The 21,812-nt window shown below is 35.3% G+C and overlaps 1 protein-coding gene across 3 annotated transcripts in view; it reads right to left on the bottom strand.

The window, feature by feature from the left end:
• Positions 1-21,812, bottom strand: part of LOC150110524 (transmembrane anterior posterior transformation protein 1 homolog) — a 222,130-nt gene that overhangs the window by 68,444 nt on the left and 131,874 nt on the right. For all 3 annotated transcript variants that reach the window (XM_090399604.1, XM_090399611.1, XM_090399621.1), the window contains one exon: positions 12,612-12,762. In XM_090399604.1, the coding sequence (XP_090255730.1) occupies positions 12,612-12,762 (151 nt within the window). The remainder of the gene's footprint in view (positions 1-12,611; positions 12,763-21,812) is intronic.

The following is a 21,812-nucleotide window of genomic DNA, read 5'->3' as shown; positions in this document are numbered from 1 at the left end:
GTAAGCGTTGTTGCACGGGGGAGGAGATGAGCCCTAGGTTGTGGTCAGAATTACCCAGGGGGACTCACTACATTCACTGCATATTTGGAAGGGTCATTGGTAAGGATCTTAGGGTATTTGGGGAGTGGTTTGGGTTATCTGATATTCTGGTTGGCTTGTAAACAATTTGTGTTAGGTCGTTAGTGATGGCAAATGTTTTCAGCATCTCTACTTGCAGGATCTGTACAGCTGGAAGAGAAAAGCCAGTTGGTGTTATAAACATTAAAATCACCTAGGAGGATGATTTCACTGTAAGGAGAGTGGGACTGGAGAAAATCAACTTTTAAGGAGAGGAAATTAAAGAGCTCAGAGTGGTTGGTGGTATTAGGAGAGCGATAGAGATAGCAGATGAATTGGACTGAGGGGGGGGGGGGATATTTTCAATCAAAGAAGGTCGAAGTTGGGTGATTCTAGGTTATGTGCTCTCTGGCAGGGTATGTCAGAGCAGATATATGCGCAAATGCCACCTTTGGGTCGAAAAGAGTTAAATAGTGTATAGTTTGGAAGGTTGAGATGGATAGTGATGGGGGAAGGTGAGATTTGAGTTTCTGTTAAAAAGAGTAGGTGGAGTTTGGTGGACTGCAGATGGTAGTGAACACTATTAAGGTTAGAGTTGAGTTATGGATGTTGGTGAAGTGGATATGCCATGTTTTGTGAGGTATGGATTTGACCACAAGGGTCTTGCACATTTCCTATGCAGTGCCTGCATACTGGTCTCCTTGAGAAAAGACTAAGAAAAATTGTGGAAGTAAAGCTTGGAGAAGATAAAGTTGGGTTCAGCCCAACTAGAGATTGTCAGAATATTTTCACTTAAGACAAATAACTAAGAAATCATGGGAATATAACAACGAGAATCCAGATAACAGATATGAGAGTTCCAAGAAAATCGGGAGAGTGAACAGGTGGCATCAATGGCAGAACCATATGAAAAATGGAAACATAAGGAACTTGACATTGTTAGAATTCAAGAATGTGTGAGCAGAAATAACATAAGATGCTTTCTTTTCCTTGCTTTTTTCCCCACTTATACAAAGGTTAGCAAAACAGATGTTTGGTGCCAAGATGCTTGGAAAAAGACACAGATGAAGACAAAGATCCAGGTGGAATGATGCAGTCATAAGGGCCCTAGAGGAAACTTCTTTCAGAAATAATGCAAACTTAATTGTGTAGTACTATTTTAGCATTTGGGACATCTCTGAAGATAAATATCACAAATCTCATGATGAATATTCACTGGGGTTGATTAAGTAAAAGCTAGAGACCTGAGAAAAGATTTCAACACAGCCTTTTAAGATAACTAGAGAAATGATCAGAGCTCTCACCTAAAGTCAAATCTTCATCTTCTTATGGTGCACCCTGTTAGTAGGTACCTACCTGAATAATGGATGAATGAAAAGGCTGGAAATTTGGAAATTAGCCAACTAAACTGTATTCTTAATAGCACAACCCAAAACAAATGATGGCACAACGTGATGATGTTCATGCAGACCGGGGCATTGTATAGTTGAACAAAACTCATGCTGTTTTTTGTCAGGGAACCAATGTGAACAGCAAAAAGTTAGCTACTGAAAGAAACTCAAATGCAGCATTAGCAGAATTCATCAATGTAAGAAGCAAAACTAACAGAAGAATTATGAAAGAACCATGCCAACATAACTGGTGTTACTGAAACAAAAACAGATGAGATGCTTTTAAACAACAAATAAAACATGTTATATTCAGGCAATAATGATCAGGGAAATGAAGCTAACAGCAGTAGTATTCGACATTCTATCCAAGGATAATCTTCTGAAATGGTAGGCAATATTAAGCAGAGTGATGAGGACAAACATTAAAAATATGGAACTCAACAATGGACTTATTTGTGACTGAAGGTTCTATTAAGGAAGATAGGGAGGAATTTTCATGCATTAGAGAAGGCAGCTGACAAAGAAGAAGCTCGTCCTTGTTGGAGCCTAAACAGCATAGTAAGAAATGAATGCCACGCATATACAAATGTGCTGGAAAATTTAGGAGAAAAGGAAATAATACTGTCAATAGGATTTCTGTTCAGGAGAGAACTAGTGATTACTAATACCATGTTTCAACATAAAGATGCAAAAATTTACATGGAGAGAAAACATACAAAACTCTATGTTAATAGCAGTATCTTCATGCTGGTTATAAAAGAGCACATATGAGGTTGTCCCGAAAAGTTATCAGCCTCAATCATAGATGGCAACACTATTGGCAAGATTTTTTTTTCTGAGTTGGTACATCTGTCATAAGCATCCATGTCAAACTGCAAGTCATTCTATCAAGTAGTTTGCTTTATACAGTTGTCTGAAACAAAAGTGTTGTCTGCATCTCTTGAAATGGAGAAAATTGAGTATCGTGCGGTTATAAAATTCTTTGTAAAAGAAGGCTTAATGCCAAAAGCAATTCATTTGAAGTTCATAAAAGTTTATGGGCATTCTTCTCCTTCGATTTCGACAATTAAGAAATGGGCTGCTGAGTTTAAACTTGGCTGTACCAGCCTTGAAGATGATTCACATGAAAGATGTTCAAAAAGTGTAACACCAGAAATCATTGATCAAGTGCACAATATGATATTGGATGACTGATGAGTCAAAGTGCATGAAATTGCTGAGACTATAGGCATTTCAAAAGAACATGTAGGATATATTTTGCATGAAGAATTGCAAATGAAAAAGCTTTGCACAGGATGGGTACTGTGCTTGCTCACAGTAGATCAAAATGCATTCAGATGAAAATCTCTGAACAGTGCTTGGAGCGTTTTAACAAGAATAAAACTGATTTTGTGCGTCGATTTATTACTATGGATGAGACGTGGATTCACCATTACACACCAGAATCCAAACAGCAGTCAAAACAGTGGACAGAAGCCAGTTGTTCAGTGCCAAAAAGACAAAGTCGATTCCATCAGCAGGAAAGGTCATGGCATCTGTGTTTTGGGATGTTAAAGGCATTTTATTTTATTAATTATCTTGAAAAGGGTAAAACAATAACTGGGGAATATTATTCCGATCTTTAAACAGACTAGACGAAAAAATTTAAAAAATGAGAAAAGACCCAGTTTGCAGAAGAAAAAAATCATCTTTCATCAGGATAATGCACCTGCCCACAAAGGTGTTTTGGCAATGGGAAAATTAAGGGATCTGCACTATGAATTGTTGGAACATCCACCCAATTCCCCAGATTTGGCTCCCTCTGACTTCTATCTCTTCACAAAACTAAAACTCTTCCTCACTGGTCAGCATTTTTCTTCGAATCAAGAGGTGATTGCAGCAATAGAGGGGTATTTTGCAGATCTTACTGAGAATCACTACAGGGATGAGATATTTTGCTGGAACGTTGCTGGAATAAATGTATTAGTCTTAAGGGAGATTATGCTGAAAAATAAAAGTAATTTTGAAATTATAATTTCATTTTTTTCCTTGTTAGGCCGAGAACTTTTCAGACCACTCTCGTAAGGGATATGAAATAAGAAGTTATCATAAGACAGTTTTAAGCAGGATAAAAAAATTAATATCACACTGAGAACAAAAACATGTAAGAAAGTTTAAAAAAAAAATCTAAATGAGCATCTCTTACTGGTGAACTGTAGACTAAACAATACAAATATTCTTCAAGGAAAAAAACTGAACAGTTTGAAAACACAAACCAAAGATTTGAGTCTCAGTGGCAGACTATGGAGAAAACATTTACTGATTCTGCTAGGGAAGCATAAGGCAAACTGTTTTCAAGAATAGAAAACTCAGAACTTCATGTTAGGATTGCCTTCAGAAGTAAAAGAGGTCCTGGAAAGGAAGAAAACATACTGAAAGTTCCCAATAGCAATATCTTCATGCTGGTTCAGAATATACAGGATTTGAAATAGGAAGTGATCACCATTTAGTTTTGAGCAGGATACACCCGAATGTCACATTGAAAGATGTGTGTAAGAAAGTTTAAAAAAGAATCACAGTCGAGCAGCTTTCAGATGCAAACTGCAGAATCAAATCCTTTCCTTCATGCTTACATGGTGATCAGAATACATCATGCAAATTATGGAAACAACTACCGTGTTAGAGTAAAACTTTAATATAAACCAAAATAAACACTCGACGTTTCGACCTTCACATTAAGGTCATCATCTGGAGTATACACATATATACAAAGAAACAAGCTGCACTACAATCTACATGCCATGCTAAAGTTACTGACCAACCTTCCAACTATTGGCCTGACCTCTGGTGAGAAAAAAAAACACCTTACTGCATCAAAGCTAGGATCCTATTATTATCTATTCGGTTACAAAATTAAATTAAGCTGGAGAACAACATGTTTACAAAAAAGGAAAAAATAAATAATAAATTAAAAAAAAATTACTCATATAAGTTTAGATATAAATTACAGCCAACTGGTATGGATAGTGGCCAATAAAAAACTGAAAAATTGCTTAGAGTCCTAAAGTCAAGGTTTGCTGGAAAGTAAGTGGGCTGAATGTGTGCCATCCAAATTCTGGGATTATTATGCCACCATCATTGTTAAGATTGGAGTGGTTAATCAAAATTTCACAGGCTTCTTTAAATTTCCATTCATACCAGGTTTTTATATGATGTAATGAGCAAGTATTTTTCCAATCAGTTTGGTGTAGGGTGTCAAGAGAGTGATCTGAGTAGCCTGCTTCACCAAAATTGTTAAATTTAATGTCATTTGTGCTCTTTTTTTTTTATGGATAAGGACTGTATGCCCAGTTTCCCCAATATGAGGTAAGTTACAGATGAAATAGATGCAATAAACTCCAGGATGTGAAAATGGGGGAGAGGAATCTTAGAGGAATTGAATATGTTTTTTAATTTTAAAGGTGGTTTAAAAGTGGTTTACACATATTGGCCAATACATACATGCTAACTCATATCACCACCCTTCGCAAAAATTTGGAGTCATTAACATCCTCAAAAACAGAGCTATAATATGCTCTACTGAACAAGCTCTTAAACAAGAATTAAAAATTATTAGCAATATGTTTATAAATAATGGCTAAAAAATACTATTAATAAAGTTCTATATAAAACCTTCAAAAAATAAGTTAATATAGATTACAGTAAAACCATAGCCATCCCATACATTAAAAGGTTATCAGAAAAAATTAATAGAATCCTACACCATTATAATCTTAATGCCACTTTTAAACCACCTTTAAAATTAAAAAACATATTCAACTCCTCTATGAATCCTCTTCCCCCCCCCCCCACTGGTACATCCTGGAGTTTATTACATCTATTGCACCAGTAACTTACCTTATATTGGGGAAACTGGACGTGCAAACCCTAACTGTAAAAAAAGAGCACAAATGACACATTAAATTTAACAATTTTGGTGAAGCAGGCCTCTCAGATCATGCTCTTAGCACCCTACACCAAACTGACCAGAAAAGTACTTGCTCATTCCATCATACAAAAGCCTGGTACGAACGAAAATTTAAAGCTTGTGAACTTTTGATTAACCACCCCAACTTAACAATAATGGTGGCATAAAAATCCCAAGAATTTGGATAGCACACATTCAGCCCACTTACTTTCCAGCAAACCCTGACTTTAAGACTCTAAGCAATTTTTCAGCTTTTATGGCCATTATCCATACCAGTTGGCTGTAATCTATATGTAAACTTATATAAGTATTTTTTATTTATTTATTATTTATTAGTTGCTCTCCAGCTTAATTTAATTTTGTAACCAAATAGATAATAATAAAGACTCCAGCTTTGATGTACTAAGTTTTTTTCCCCACCAGAGGTCAGGCCAATAGTTGTAATTGGTCAGTAACTTTAGCATGCCATGTAGATTGTAGAGCAGCTTATTTCTTTGTATATATGCACATACTCCAGATGATGATCTTAATGTGAAGGTCGAAACATCGAGTGTTTATTTTGGTTTAAATTAAACTAAAGTTTTACTCTAACACAGTAGTTGTTTCCATAATTTGCATGATGTAGAATCAAATATCCAAACATTATTCAAGTAAAATGAAAGTTTGAAAACAAGAATCGAATTTTTGAGACTCACTGGCAGACTACGAAGAAAACATTGATTAGAGTAATTATTTGGACAATGGATCAAGTATTAACAAATAAATATTTATTAAACCTACTAGTTTCACCAAACTTTAGCTGTTGGCATCTTCAGGGTACAAGCACTTAGGTTAAAAAACATTACACAAATATGAATAACTGTAAAATTCAGTTATTCATATTTGTGTAATGTTTTTTAACCTAAGTGTTTGTACCCTGAAGATACCAACAGCTAAAGTTTGGTGATACTAGTAGGTTTAATAAATATTTATTAGTTAACACTTGATCCATTGTCCAAATAATTACTCTAGTTAGATGATCAAGAAAATAAACATTCATTATGAAAACATTGATTGTTTCAGCCAGGGAGTCAAGTAAAAAAAAAAAAAAAAAAGTCTTCAAGGATGGAAAAATTAGAACTTCATGGTGAATCTTGAACTTAAAGAGGCAGTCGTAGAATAGTATATGTTCAAAAGTTCCTAGCAAGTGAGTCAGCATATGCTCTGAGCAAGCTGTAGAAAAAAAGAAAACAGTGTGTAAATATAGTTAAAAAGATATGAGGAGATGGCAAGAATACAGAAGATGAAAGATAAATATCAGGAAGGTGGCAAAATATTCTGAAGCTTATTGAAATAAAGCTTAGAAATGAAGGAAAGAATACTGTGAAAGGAACCAGACAATAAAGGCAACATTAAAACAGAAGCTAAAAAGATATTCTATATGTTTGGAGTAATTACTTTGAAAGAATGTGAAATGTAATAGGAAGCGACAGGACAGTAATAGAAAATATTCAAGCAGAATGCACCAAAAGTACATATCAATACTGAAGAAAAGATATCAAAAACCTGATATGTAGAAAAAGCAGCTGAAGTAAATATATTTGACCAAATGTTCAAATATAGAGGCACAGAATTTTTACAGTGGTAGAACTAGTAACTAAACTGGATAGAGAAATTCCCCTCTCAGAATTGCAGAGGAATTTTCCTGCTGAGTTTTCAGGATAAGAATTTTTAGCCTCAAGTATGCTTGAGAAGAGGCTAAGAAAAATTGTGGAAGAGAAACATCGAGAATAAGCTGAAAATTCAGGTCAAATAGAGACTGTCCCGAATCAGATTTTCACTATAACACAAATAGTTGGGAAATCGTTAGTTAGGAAAAGGAATATGATAAGATGCCAATAGAAAAGCTGTTCAATATGCTACAATTATATGGTATACACAAGGCATGGTATCGAACAAATACATAGTTGACATCAGAGTTGTAAGTCAGCAATTAGAATTGATGTAGATATAGGAAGATGGTTTGATGAAAAATCAAGTCTAAGACATGGGTCATTCCAATACATGGTACTATAAGTTGGCCAACCAACCTCTCATGTATGGGCCCAACATATATATAAAAAAAAAAACACTTTCTTCACTTTTATTTATCAGCTATATGGATCACATTATGAAGGAATGTGGCATTAAACCTCATACTAAAACTGGTGATTTTAATCTCAGCTCTGTATTTTATGTAGATAGTGTTATAATGTTATATAATTTGGTGGAAACTGTTGGCAGATTAGTAGTAATGACAGTTAATCATGTATTAACCACTGTCATATCCTGCACCCTCTCTCCTTCTTGATGGGACACATATCAGTAAATTGATGATGATTTTCCTTTTATTGCTGATTTTAGTAATTCTAAGAGCAGTAATTCAGCTTAAACAATGCTCAAGACGTAGTGATTTATTTAGGTGTGCAGCACAATTTACATAAATAAAGAGCCAAGTACTATATCTTGAATTTATATATCAGGTTTGATGCTGCTTTTGTTTGTAGAGTTCTATACACAGTATTTATGGGTAGTGTGCAAATGGGCCTCATTTTACATCAAATGATCCTTCTGTACAATCTTTAATTGTAACAACTAAGTATATGACACACACACACACATGCAAACACTAGTTATAATGTCCTTTCTACCCCCACCTCCTTTTTAAATATCAAAGCTGCAAATTGTAAGTTTCAATTAAATATCCACATATTGCCGATATGCAATATGTGGATATTTAATTGAAACTTACAATTTTAAAGAACTTTTAATGCTTCAGTTAAATCTAAAAACTTAATTACTGACCCTTGTTATATTCTCAAGGATATGGCTCAACTATTTGGCTTAAAGTAAAAAATCTGATCTTGACAATCCCCATTTGGTTTGAATCCATGTTTTTTACTCAGGTTTCTCTTTAGCAATTTTTCTTAGCTTCTCCTCAACTATGCTTACATAAATGTTATTTATCATATTATTCATTCAGTGAACCTCAACTGGCATCCTCTGTGACTACATCTCACCTAAAATTTTCACATTACATCATTGCATGATGCTCTTTAGCAAGTAAGACAGAACTTGTGCATTTGTCAGGTCTGATATCCCATGCCAAAGGTTATCAGACCTGGAACTTCTTTTATATGATCAGCTTTGGCTCAATATTTCCTTTCTCATTTTGCACCCTTCATTTGCTGCCTCCTAACTTTGATGACTTTACTGACCAATTTGATATTTATTTGTGAAAGTGTAATTACTCTAATAGTGAGATGATTTTTTTTGAAGATTTCAACATCCATAATTCAAACTGGCTTTCCTTCTCTAACTTCGAAGACCAAGCTGGAAGAGAAGGCAAACTGTTTGCTATCAGTAGTAAGGTTTAACACAAATTGTTCACTAGACTACCATAATTCCAGACATTCCATTATTCTCACAATGCTTAGGACATTCTCTTAACTAGTTGCCCCTCCAAATACACTACTGATGATGGCTCTCCTCTTGACAAGTCTGACCATAACCTTGTCAATGTTTCCTCTTCTGCTTCTAGCACTTACTCTGATCTAATATGTGAAATTATTCTGGATTGAATGAGGGCCTTTATTCCTCACTCCACTCAAAATCCTTGACTTATCCAAGCCCCTTGGTTTTCCAAGAAATGTGCCAAAGAAGTCCAAGCCAAAAATTCAGCATATGTCCAATGGCTCAAGTCAGGAAGTCCGAACTCTCAGTAAGCTTACACTACAGCCACTCTGGTCAAAACAACTGGCAAAAAAAAAAAAAGAAAAAAAAAAGTAAACTTTATTATAAGTGCCTAATGCACTAAGCTTGCCTCCTGCTCAAATGATATTCAAGCCTTCTAAGCTGTGGGACACATTTCTGCCTTTCCATGTTTTCATTTAACTCACTTTCTGATGGTATAGTGGTGATGTCCCCCCTAAAGATAAGGCATACCTCTTGGCATCAGTATTTTTCTCCTACTTCTGTTTAGATGAAAAACAAATCTCCTCCCACTATATATCCACATGTCAGAAGCACCAGGAACCAGAGGAAAGAGTTTTTGGCATTGGTTAGTGCAGCTTTGCCAAACATTATAGGTATTAGTGAGAACTGGCTAATAGCAGAAATGTGAATAAATGGGATAAAATGTGAAGATCCTAGTTTTTCAAGAAGAATAGGAAAAACAGGATTGGGGGGGGGGGGAGTTACTGCTGAAAAAAAAGATGGATTGCAGCCAAAAAGAATAGAAGATAGATGGGAGGATGTGACTTCATTTGAAGCAGTCTAGGTGAGATCAAGGTCAATAAGACAAAATATATGGTTGGTTACTGCTATAGTCCAGAAGGTTTTAGGGATGATCTGGAAGACATGCATCAGCAAATTAATACAATGAGTGCAGGTTTAGTGATTATTATGGGGGGGGGGACTTCAACTATGGAGATATAGATTGGAAGGGAAAAAAAGATCACATAACAGGAAGGAAACAGAATTTATACACTTACTGAGAGATAACTACTTGATGCAGCATGTGATGGAGGGGACTAGGGGTGGAAGAGTATTGGACTTGGTCATAGGATCAGAAGAACTATCCATAACTAAAGCGGCCACATTACGTCCAATTGGGGGAAAGTGACCATGAAGTTTTGACTTGGGAGATTGCAAAACATGAGGAATATTCTGTCGAGGAGTATATATGGAACTACAAGACAGTGGTTATAACAAGTTTAAGAGGAAGCTTGGAGCTGAACCATGGCATAAAGCCCTGAAAGAGAAATAATTAAGGTAAGGAGAGTAAATCAGGTAGGAGTTAGATGGATGAGTAGTATCATTAAGCATGAGCTGCAAATAAAGAAATTGTTATGGAGGGTATGTAAGGAGAAAGGTGGCCAGCAAGCTCATAAACAGTATGAAGGTCAGGCAAGAAAGGTGACCAGAATGGCAAAGAAGGCAAAATCAGATTATGAAAAGAATCTAGCCAAGCAGGCCAAAGGAAATCCCACAGAGTTCTTTCGTTATATGGCAAGTAAGAGGAAGAATGACTATGGAAGAATACTCTTGCAGACAAAAGCAGATAAAACTGTTGATTTACTGAGTGACCACTTTGCAAGGATATATATCATCCAAGTGAGGTTAATGCATTGACAGATAATGATGCAAGAACAGAGGTGAATGAATTGGAGGTTCTTAGAATACAGCTATGGGATTAGATAGGATATCAGCTTGCATTTTGCCAGAATGTCCATGGGGAACTAGCAATGCCTCTTACTAGGCTCTTTAATTTAAGTCTCAGTTCTAGTAGAGTTCCAAAGAATTGGAAAGAAGCAAAACAATTCCTTTGCATAAGGGAGGTTCTAAGACTCTGGTAGCAAATTATAGACCAATCAGTATCTCAGGAGTGGTGGTAAAAGTACTGGAAAAATTGGTCAAAAAAGAGAATTCAAGAATGGGTGGATAAGAATATGATACTCTATGAGGGGCAATATAGCTTTGTGAAGGGCCAATCATACCTTAGTAATTTACTAACTTTTTATAATATGACAGCTAAGTTGGATAAAGGAAATAACTAAATGATGATTCTGCTGGATTTTGAAAAGGCATTTGACAAATACCACATGCAGTTGTGTTACGCAAATTAGAACAAATGGGGATGGATGTGACACTGATTATGTGGATACGAGGGTGGCTGCTGGAGAGATATCAAAAAGTAGTATACAGAGGAGCAGAATCCACGAGAAATCAGGTCACTAGTCGAGTGCTATAAGTTTCAGAGCTAGGACCACTGTTGTTTAATTTGTACATAAAACATAGTAAATAATCTGAAAAGAAATATTTAGTTGTCTGCTGATGTGCAAAATTAGGTAGAGTAATAGTTAAGAAGTGGAGAGCTTGCATCCTGCAAGCTCTCCACTTCTTAACTTCTGACAGCTTTTTTAATAGGCTGTTAGTATGGGGGAAAAAAATAATGGCTATCAGTTTAATGTGGAGAAATGTAAAGTTATACATTTTGGGATAACAGATTACAAGCTGTGTACTACATTGATGGAACTGTACTCCAGGAAATAGACAAAGCTAGGGATTTGGGAGTAGTAGTGGTAGACAGAGAGGTGAAGTTTAGAGGGCATATTGCTAAGGTAACTCATAAGATTACAATTGAAGAAAACACTAACAAGTACAGATAAGGTAGTTATTTCTCTTTATAAGGCTTTGATACATCCACATCTGGATTACTGTGCTCAGGATCCAGAAGACAATACATCACCCATACCAGCTGGAACTTCTGGGTTTCTTGGGGATGAGGAAATGGTGGAGAGGATTCAGATTTGAGCAACTAAGATGATGAATGGCCAGTAGAATGCTACCTATGAGGATAGACGTTAAGTGAAGGTGTGGTTAGTATGGGGTGAGGACTAGATTTTTCGCTTGGAGAGTGGTGAATGAATGGAATGGGTTGCCAGTGTTGGCTGTGAGCACTTTGTCTGGTAATCGGTTCAAGAAGCATGAGTGATCGTGTGGATAGTTTGGGTCTCTCGCAATGAGTCTTTTGTGCTCCATTGAGGTGCCCGTACAATTATTATTATTATCCGAGACCTCCAGGGAGTTAAGGACTCATCGAGGGAGTCCATACATTACCCAAACCAGCTGTCATACCTTCCTCTTAAACTTATTCACACTAGATACACTTACTACCTCTAAAGGCAAAGTTCCACTCAGTACTCAGTCAGAGAAAAACCTATAACTTACCTCTTTCTTCACCACAAACAAAATTAACTTCAATGAATGTACTGGTGTTCCCTTCCCACCTTCCTTATAACAAAAAGATTTTATCAGATATATTATAAACACCCATTCAAAAGTTCATAGATCTCTATCCCCCCCCCCACCTCTTCTTTCTCCTGTTAACCAGTCTGCAATTTACATAAAAAATCTCACATTAGTATTATTTTCTCTTCAGTTTATTTAGCTGTACTGCTGAATAACAATCTGTTGCACTAATCTATGAACATGTTTATGAGGAAGTTGGTGAATATCCTAAAAAAAATTAATGGTAAACAAACTTTTTGTTTTTTTTAATGTTTACTGCATATAATATCATTCCATGTATATAAATTCTACAATGACAAATGTATTATTTCATCAATGAAAAGCATTACAATTTTTGTTTAAAAATAAAATTGCTACTTTATTATTAAAGGTAGTTAGTTCCAAACCTTCACTCCAGTTATATTCTTTCATTGTTTGAATGATGACAATCAAAAGAAGGACTAGGTAATGGAATCTCTCTCTAACATCACTGCAAGACATTTGGAATAAGTTGTTCTTTTCAAATTTCTTAAACACCATACTCTTCAATTCCACAAACTGGGGAAAAAAATATACATTAGTATTTATTTACAAAATATGTTCTAAACTTAATACTTTCTGCAAATTTGTATGTCAAGTATTGTCTGCTGGGGCAAATAATACATGCACACCAAATGTATAATCATCATATATTGTTTTTGTTAAAAATACCCACCCAACCACAGAAGGCTGGAACTCTAAAGGATATTAGTGTTGTAACCTTGACTGAGTGGTTGAGTGAAAGGGTTAGATAACCTGAGAGCCTCTCGAGACAAAAATGCTGTTTTCACATCAAAGCCACTAATCATTATTATTATCTGAGACCTCCAGGGGGTCAAAAACTCAATGAAGAAGGCAATACATCACCAATACCAGCTGTCAAACTTTCTCTTAAGGCCATCTGATGAAATTTTTCATCAGATGGCCTAGAACATGCATTCAGAAGTTCATAGACCTCACTCATACACCTCTCTTTCTCCTGTTAACCAGAGTTGGCAGTCCACATATTCTCAATCTGTCGTCATCATCTATATTCCATAATACTGATCTATGTAACTCTTCTTTGCATCCTTTCTGCAGCTTCTTTATCTTTCCAAATCCAGGAGACCAAATCTGTGCACAGCAGAATAGGTGCAGTCTTATCAAGACCTTGCAAAGAGGCAAAATGACTTCCTTATCCTTACATGCCAATGTTCATTTCAATACTGCAGTTCCCCCCCACATCCATGGCTTTGTTATCTGCAGTTTCAGTTATCCACGATCAACCACAGCCCAAAAATATTAAATAGAAAATTCCAGAAATAAACAATTTATAATTACATTGGCAAAGTGGATATTAAGGAACCAACATTATTTCAAAGTCGAATGTTTGTAGACACTATTAAAGTTTCATAAGTTGACCTGAGAGCTTATGAGAATACAATCCTCGACAACCCCAAGTTGCCATAGCTTGCACTACTTGACTTAAGTAGCTAAGGCAACTTGGGGTTGTTGCAGATTGTATTCTTGTAAGCTCTCAAGTCAACTTACGAAACCTTCATAGTTTCTACAAACATTCGGCTTTGAAATAATGTTGAATCTAATATCCATTTTGCCGATGTAATTTTACATTGCCGAAAAGAAGCCACATAGCTCTTTCTTTTAGTAATAGACAATTCATAAGTTTTAAATTGCGTGCCATTCTGAGCAGTTCTCGGTTATCAGATCGACTGTCATTGAATAGCAGTGCTTGTGTTCAAGTAACTTTATTTTAGTTAATAATGACCCCAAAGTGCAAGAGTAGTGATGCTGCAATTCGTATATGCCAAACAGAAGAGAAGAAAGTGATTCCTTTTAAGTGAAAAAAGGTGAAAGTTCTCGACTTCATAAAATAAATTAAATAATAATAAAAAATGTATATGGGGATTGCATATTCCATTCACATAACTTTTATTACAGTATGTTGTTATAACTGTTCTACTTTATTATTAGTTATTGTTGTTAATCTGTTATTATGCCTAATTTATAAATTAAACTTTATCATAGGTATGTGTGTGTATAGGGTTCGTTACTATCCGCGATCTGTCTTGGGACGTATTCCCCCGTGGATGGGGGAGGGGAGAACTACTGCATAGAAAAACACAGTATATATAGGGTTTGGTACTATCTATGGTTTCAGGTATCCGTGGAATGTCTTGGAACGTATCCCTTGCAGATAAGGTGTGTGTGTGTGGGGGGGGGGGGTAACTGTATTGCAATTATCCTGAGTTGTATTTGCAATTTTTGCTATGTGACCTTTGAAATTCAAATTCCTAGCCTTGGCAGTTTCTTATAGCATAACCTCACCAATATAATATGTTGTTGGAAATCTCAGTCGAAGGTCTCCATAAGATCTTTTCCAATATCATAAATGTATAGATTAAACAATGATCAAAGTACTAATCCTGGGGCACACTACTAGTCACCTTAAATATGAGTTATTCACACCCACCATATACCAATTTTTGATACCTATTTGTCAACCATTTTATATTCCAATCCCATATTCCCAGTTTATGCAACAGCCTTTCATGTGATATCCTATCAAATGCCTTAGCAAAATCTAACAGTATCTATTCCATTTATCCAATTCAGTCGTAACACTTATAAAATATGAGCCAACTGCTAAAACATGACCTCCCTTTAGTAAACTCTTGCTGTTCCTTGCAGAATATAGCTGTCTGTCAACCCATTTCTGTAAAGGAGTTCTTATCAGCTTCCCTAAAATCTTCACAACCACCAACACACCAGAGATACTGATAGGTTGGTAATTAGACATCAATTTTTGCACTTTCCTTGTACAACAGAACATTCTTTCCATTCCTGTAGTCTCTTTCTTGAGATGAGACTCAAGTTATACAAAACATGTCAAAGCAAGGGCCTAGTCAATTTGGCTGAATATTCCTTTAGTCCTTTAGCTGATATTCTATCTGTCCATATTCCAAATTCCTATTCAAGTTATGCAACATCTTCAACCTCATTCTCATGCACTTCTATCTCTTCATCCAATTAGTAGCACTGTGCACCATGTTACATAAAACCTGGTTGCATAACCTATTCAATATAATATGCTGGAAATCTCAGTTGAAGGTAGAACTTAATTAAGGCCTTAATTGAACAATCTCATTAGTTTCTGACATTAGAGTACCAGATATATTTTTTTATGTGGAAAAGTTATTTTTCCACATTCATTCTGTCTTTTACTTATAGCATACCAATAAAATTCTCTTGGATTGTCTTTAGCCTACACAGCCAATTTCTTTTCTTACTCCAATTTAGAATTGTGCAAATACTTATAACTTTTCTGGCCTGCAGTTTATATATTTCATAACTCCTGTCACTATTATTCTCACAGTATTCCTTCCACATCAGTTTTTCATATAGATCTCTTGCTTGATAAGGTTGCATATCCATTTCACTTCCACCCTATTTGTTTTTCGAACTCTAGGGATACATTCAGATACTGCCTCATTTATAGCACTTTTCCAAAGATTTCCATGCATTACTGATATCTTTCCCATTCAATAACCGAGACCATGGGACCAAAGACAGTATTTTCCTCAGATGGTTATAATTTCCAGCTTTGTGACTCGGCATGTTAACCTGTCTTGGAACATCCATATAATTATCTACTTCCTAGGAAAGTATAGCACGATCACTGTCTAATTTAAGTCACCCATAATGATTAATCATTTAGCACCTATCATTTAATATACTGATGCATTTCAACATTTCCAGTAACTGCTGCCAGGTCTGTAACATCATCCAAACTGCATATTTCATACTGTTAGACTTCCCTTTACACCACATAACCTCAAACTCATTGCTACATGGAACATTATTACCATTATTGCTTTCACGTATTTCTACCCTAACTGGACTCAAGTCATCTGATACCATTAGTAGTACTTTCCCTCTGCTATCTCTTCTGTCATTCCTAAAAATATCATACCCTTTACATTTGATTCCAGTTACATCTGACTCTAACAGCCAGGTTTCACTAATGCCAACACTTTTAGGCTACAATATATTTAATAAAGCAACAAACTCAACTCCTTTGTTCCTGATGCTCTTAGCATTTGTGTATAAACATGACAAATTACCACCTGGCTTTTTCCTATACTTAAATCTACAGTCTGCTTGGCCCTGTTGGACAACTTTGTCTTTTCTCTCCTCCCTAGATACACTCAAAAAAGTCCAAACCTAAAGCATACATTTCCACCTCTTCACCAGATACGTAACCATGCTCAACAACATTTATATCATTATCGCGTTTGCATACCATCACTAAACTTACACATGTATTACTCACCATTCTGTCCATATGATCTACCTCCTTAACTTGGTATAGTCGTATCTTGGTAGCAAACCAATAATTTTTACTCTCTCAATTTTCTTTCTTACTTCTTCCAACAGACTTTTTATATCCTCTTTCATACTATATTTGCCACTGCTTAAATCATTAGTTCCAACAAAAACTACCATCTCTTTTACTTATCCGTTTTTCTATTGCATTTTTCAAATCAAAGTTTTGCTTGCTAATCCTGGTGATTAGCAAGCAAAAAATGGGATGTTATGCTGAATGACAATCATTTCCTGCCTAACATACTTTATAAACATCATGCAACCTTGGAATTTGTGCTAACAGCACTTTGGAAGCAAATACTTATATAAAATACATGATGCAATATGTATTAATGCTTATATAAGCTATAATAGTTATAAAGCTATGCAAAGACTTTGAGAAAGTTGAAACAACAAATTCAATGTGTTTGTGCCGAGGTAAAATTATTGGTTTTGCAATATGATAACATGAGTGCACATGAATACATTCAACTTCAACCAATTTTAAGTCGTGAAACATCATTCCCAAAGCATGGGAATGATGGACTACGCCATTAGAATTCTGGTTATTTCCTAAATTGAAGACTACACCTCAAGAGTTTCATTTTGAAATTGACAATGGGGATTAAAGCACAGATGAGAAAGTTTTTTTTCTGAAGACAACCTGAAGAATTTTATTATGAGGGTTTTAAAAACTTGTTATGCAATGGAGAACAGATACCAACAGGGAGGCTAGATTATGTTGATAAATTAAAGTGGAGACATCAAACATCTATTGTTAAAGCAGAAACATTAGCTAATTTTTTTCATTTCACATGTGTTTCTTTTTTGTGAGGAGCTATCACAATACAAACATTACTTTAGGAATGCTCCTCATAAAGAGGGATAATTTCTTTATTGCTATTTATGAATGATTCTTAAGATCTAACTGAACCTCTGAATTAGTCCACTTTTGAAATGCGAGCTCTGAACTTCATTATCAAATCCCTAAATCATTTCCCCAGCTTGTAGTCCTTTCATCACAAAATGCATAATCTTATATTTTTAGCCTGGTTAGCCAAGTGGATAGCACAATTTGCTCTCCAACCAACAGGTTATAAGCTTGAATCCTGTGGTGGCGCAAATGTTTGAGAAAGTCTTTAATTGGTAGATCATTTATATCATGCAGTATGAGACCACCACCACTCTGCTGCTGCTTGTTAGAGGCCTGAAAGCATAAAAAAAAGTTTGTTTGGTCGCTAAAGCAGAAATCCCATATCTAATTCCTGTATATAGGTCAAGAACCTTTGACAATGAAGATTTACACATAAAATGCATACACTTGCCAAATTAAACTAGCAGCCATAAATTAAAGATACCAAGAAATTATATACTTGGCTTAATCCTTTATCCAAGTGTAAGCAAACAAAGTTTGCACTTGGAGTATTTTCAGGACTGGGGCAACTCGTATAAAGAAGCTAATGACTTCACATCACGTGCCGTAGTATCCCATAATGCAAAGCACATATCCTTATGTACTTTGCATTATGGGAAGGGTCACTACCCAGACCAATTTCGACCTTTATACCAAGAAATTGTACACCCCGGCTTAATCCTTTATCCAAGTGTAAGCAAAGAAAATTTGTGCCTGAAGTATTTTCAGGACTGGGGCAACTTGTACATAGAAGCTAATGACTTCACATCACTTGCCTTAGTATCCCATAATGCAAAACACATATCCTTATGGACATGTATAATGCTTTGTATTATGGGAAGAGTCACTACCATAACTACTATAACCGAGTCGAAAAACTTCCAACAACTATCTCTAATCCAGAGTATTTTAATAATAAGGCTACTCATATATGAAAATATGACTCCTGCATTACTTCAATCTTAGTATTACATCTGGGTCTGGCTCCCACTGATGAGACTTCAACAAAGGTCGCAATCAGTCTGGATAGTAACCCTTACCATAATGCACAGCCAGGGCCAGCACTAGAATTTTTGCCGCCCCATGCAATCCATTACTTGCCACCCCAGCACCTACCTCAAATTAACTTTTGGAATTTTGAAAACCATTATGTTCAACATTAGCTTCATGACCATTAATTTTAAATATAGTACCATTAATAATAATGCACTGATAAAGTGATTAAAATACTGCATATTCATAAAATAAACCATCGACTTCATCAATTGACAATTAAATGAAATGTAGTAATAATTTATTACTTACATATATGGAATGATCTTCACTTGTACAATGGTGAACTGTTGAGTTACACTTAACTATAGAATGTACACGTTATGGTTTTAGCACTATTTTCACATTATTTTAATTAGAATTTATATTGTTTTTAGTATCTACTGATAAAAATACATTTTTCTTGCTTTCATATTTGCAAAATCAGAAATTAGGTCTGCATAGTCTAATTTCTGACTGATTTCATTTTCAATTGAAATCATGGCAAGACCTTCCAATCTAGTTTCGGCCATTGTTGAGCGTAAGTAAGTTTTAATAAGATTCAGTTTTGAGAAACTACGCTCACCACTTGCAACCGTCACAGGAAACATCAGTAATATTCTTAGGGCGACAGCGACATTTGGAGCAAAGTTATTTTCAACACTAAAACGAAAAACTTCAATTGGTGGCGTATTTTCTGGTACTAATTTGGATACTAACTACTTTCAGTTCATCACATAGCTCAATTGCATCAATGTCTCTATTTTCTTCATGTGTTAAAATGGCTTCTAGGTTTTTACAATTGTCTAAGAGCTCATTTGTCATCTCAGATTTTAATTTAGAGATGTTATATAAAAATGTGAACTGTGATGTTCCAATTGCTCGAACCTTTCTTCAATAGAATTAGTTGCAACATCAATAATAAAAAAGAAAAACTCAACTTTGAATTTTGTTTTGGGATCTAAAATAGGTTCATCTCTTGCTTCATAATCATGCTGCTTTTTCTGCTGATGCAATCTGGTACTTTGAATGTTAGTTTCAAATCAGTATCAGCTTCGACTTTCTCAGCTAATGTTGTAGCATCGACAAGAAAATTTTGAAATGATTTATCATTTCTGAGAACATTACCCAATGTTGTTATGGCGCTAGACAACTCCATCTTTATGCTTTGCAACAGTTTACTTGCAACATTAATTTCATTTAAAACATAGTCCCATATAACCAGACAACATAAAAATTTAAAGTCTCTAAGTTTTAGAGCAAGGGTTTCAGCTTCGTGTCTCGCCATTTTGCCTACTGACTCATCATCAGCAATTTCTATCAGTGCATAATAAAACTCCTCAATATAGTATCTTAAAGGACGAATAGCGTCGATTCTAGATTCCCAGCGAGTTGTACTTAATGGCTTGGGCGTTAGGGTTGTAATATGTGTCTTAAGGATTCACCAACACAGCGTTGATGCTGAAAAAAACACATACAATTTCTGAACCATTTCAAAAAATGAAATCTCTTCTCTAGATGACATTGCGGCATCATTGACCTCCAAGTTGAGAGAATGAGAACAGCAAGGGATATAAAAAGCTCTTGGGTTCAGGTCCCTAATGCGTTGTTGAACTTCTGAATGCTTTCCTTTCATGTTCGATCCATTGTCATAACCCTGGCCATGCATGTTTGTGATTGGAATATTCATGTCTGATAATTTTCTTACGACACATTCGGTTAATGCTGAGCCTGTAGTGGCTTCTATAGGAAACCAAGAAAATGTTCATGAATGTTGATATCAATTGGATCCGTATTAACAAATCTTACAATTAAACCACAAGCTATTCTCATTAAATGTTCAGACATAGCACTGTCAAATCTGGCAATCAGTTCAACAAGCTGTAAAAAATTTCCATTATTAGGGTCATATAAATTATCAGATGTTCCACAAAATGGTAAGCATTGTTGACCCAAGAACTGGACAACAGCAATTAGGTGTTCTATTATGCTCCTCCAGTGCTGAATTTCTGAATTTAATAACTTTTGCTGCATTGAATCAATTGTCTGTTCTAATTTAAGCCTGGACGATAATTCAATCCACTTTTTATGGGGCTCCAAATGGTTTTTGGATTTCTCGTGTTCATTAAGATACACATACAAATGACCCCAATCATTATACCCATCAGTAGTGAATGACATTATATTACAGGAAAACAACTTACAGCAGAAACAAAATACAGAATCTTTTTCTTTTGAATACACTAACCATGATCGATTAATATGTTCTCCATTGCTTAGTTCTCTGGTGTAAAAATTTAATGTAAATTTCCTACCATTAGAGCTGCGAGGAAAAATGAAATCACTGTTTGGTTTCTCTGGCAGGCTTTTTTTACAATTTCCAGTCTTTCGGCATCACTGAAAGAAGGATTCCATCTAAATGGATCAGTGTACCTATCAAGTTCATCACTTAAATCTCTAGATTCGGAAATTGTCATATCAGTCTCATTTTCGAGATTCCTTGCAATGTCTATGTTACTGGGATCCGAGTTAGAAGTACTTGCCATGAGCTCAGAATCATTGGTTTCAGTACATTTACTTATTTCCTCCTGCCCAACATCAGCTGATTCAGTTTTTAGATATTTAAGTAAAGTCCTGCTATGTTTTTGAATATCATGTTCTTTTTCCAGTTTCCGTTTGCGATATTCTGCACCTGATAGTTTTTTCTTTTATCGGACATTGTAACCTATTTGAATATTAAAATTGTTTTAAACCCTACAATAAAATATTATTATTAGTATGGTATTATTTAGTAATTAATGGAGGTTGAAACACTGTACTAACCACTAATTTACATAAAACTCAAAAAAAATTTTATCACTGTAACAGTCACTAACACTGAGCAAAATCAACTTTTCTTAATACACGCTCAAAAACAAGTGAAACGTTCTGGAGATTACAGTATCGACAGCTGTTACTCTAAGACCGTGGTTCTTAACCGGTGTTCCACGGAAGGTGAATAGGTGTTTCGCGAGAAGTTCTGGAAATTGTCATTTTTAAATTAATTTGTCAGCACAAATTAATTTAATGATGGTTTAATTGATTATTAATCAATAATTAATTATCAAGTATTGATTAATAATAAAAAATCAGCTAAATTACCAATTAATTATTAATTTATACATTACAAAATAACCAAGGTGTTCCGTCAAAATTTCAGGATTTGAGAAGTGTTCCATAGTTGAAAAAAGTTTGAGAAACACTGCTCTAAGAGAAGGACTCT

This window comes from Typopeltis vanoorti, chromosome 1 (assembly GCF_054136105.1).
Source record: "Typopeltis vanoorti isolate ZY-2024b chromosome 1, IOZ_Tvanoo_1.0, whole genome shotgun sequence".
Classification (NCBI taxonomy): Eukaryota; Metazoa; Arthropoda; class Arachnida; order Uropygi; family Thelyphonidae; genus Typopeltis; species Typopeltis vanoorti.
The sequence above is the reverse complement of the archived record's forward strand: the minus strand, read 5'-3'. Positions and strand labels throughout refer to the sequence as shown.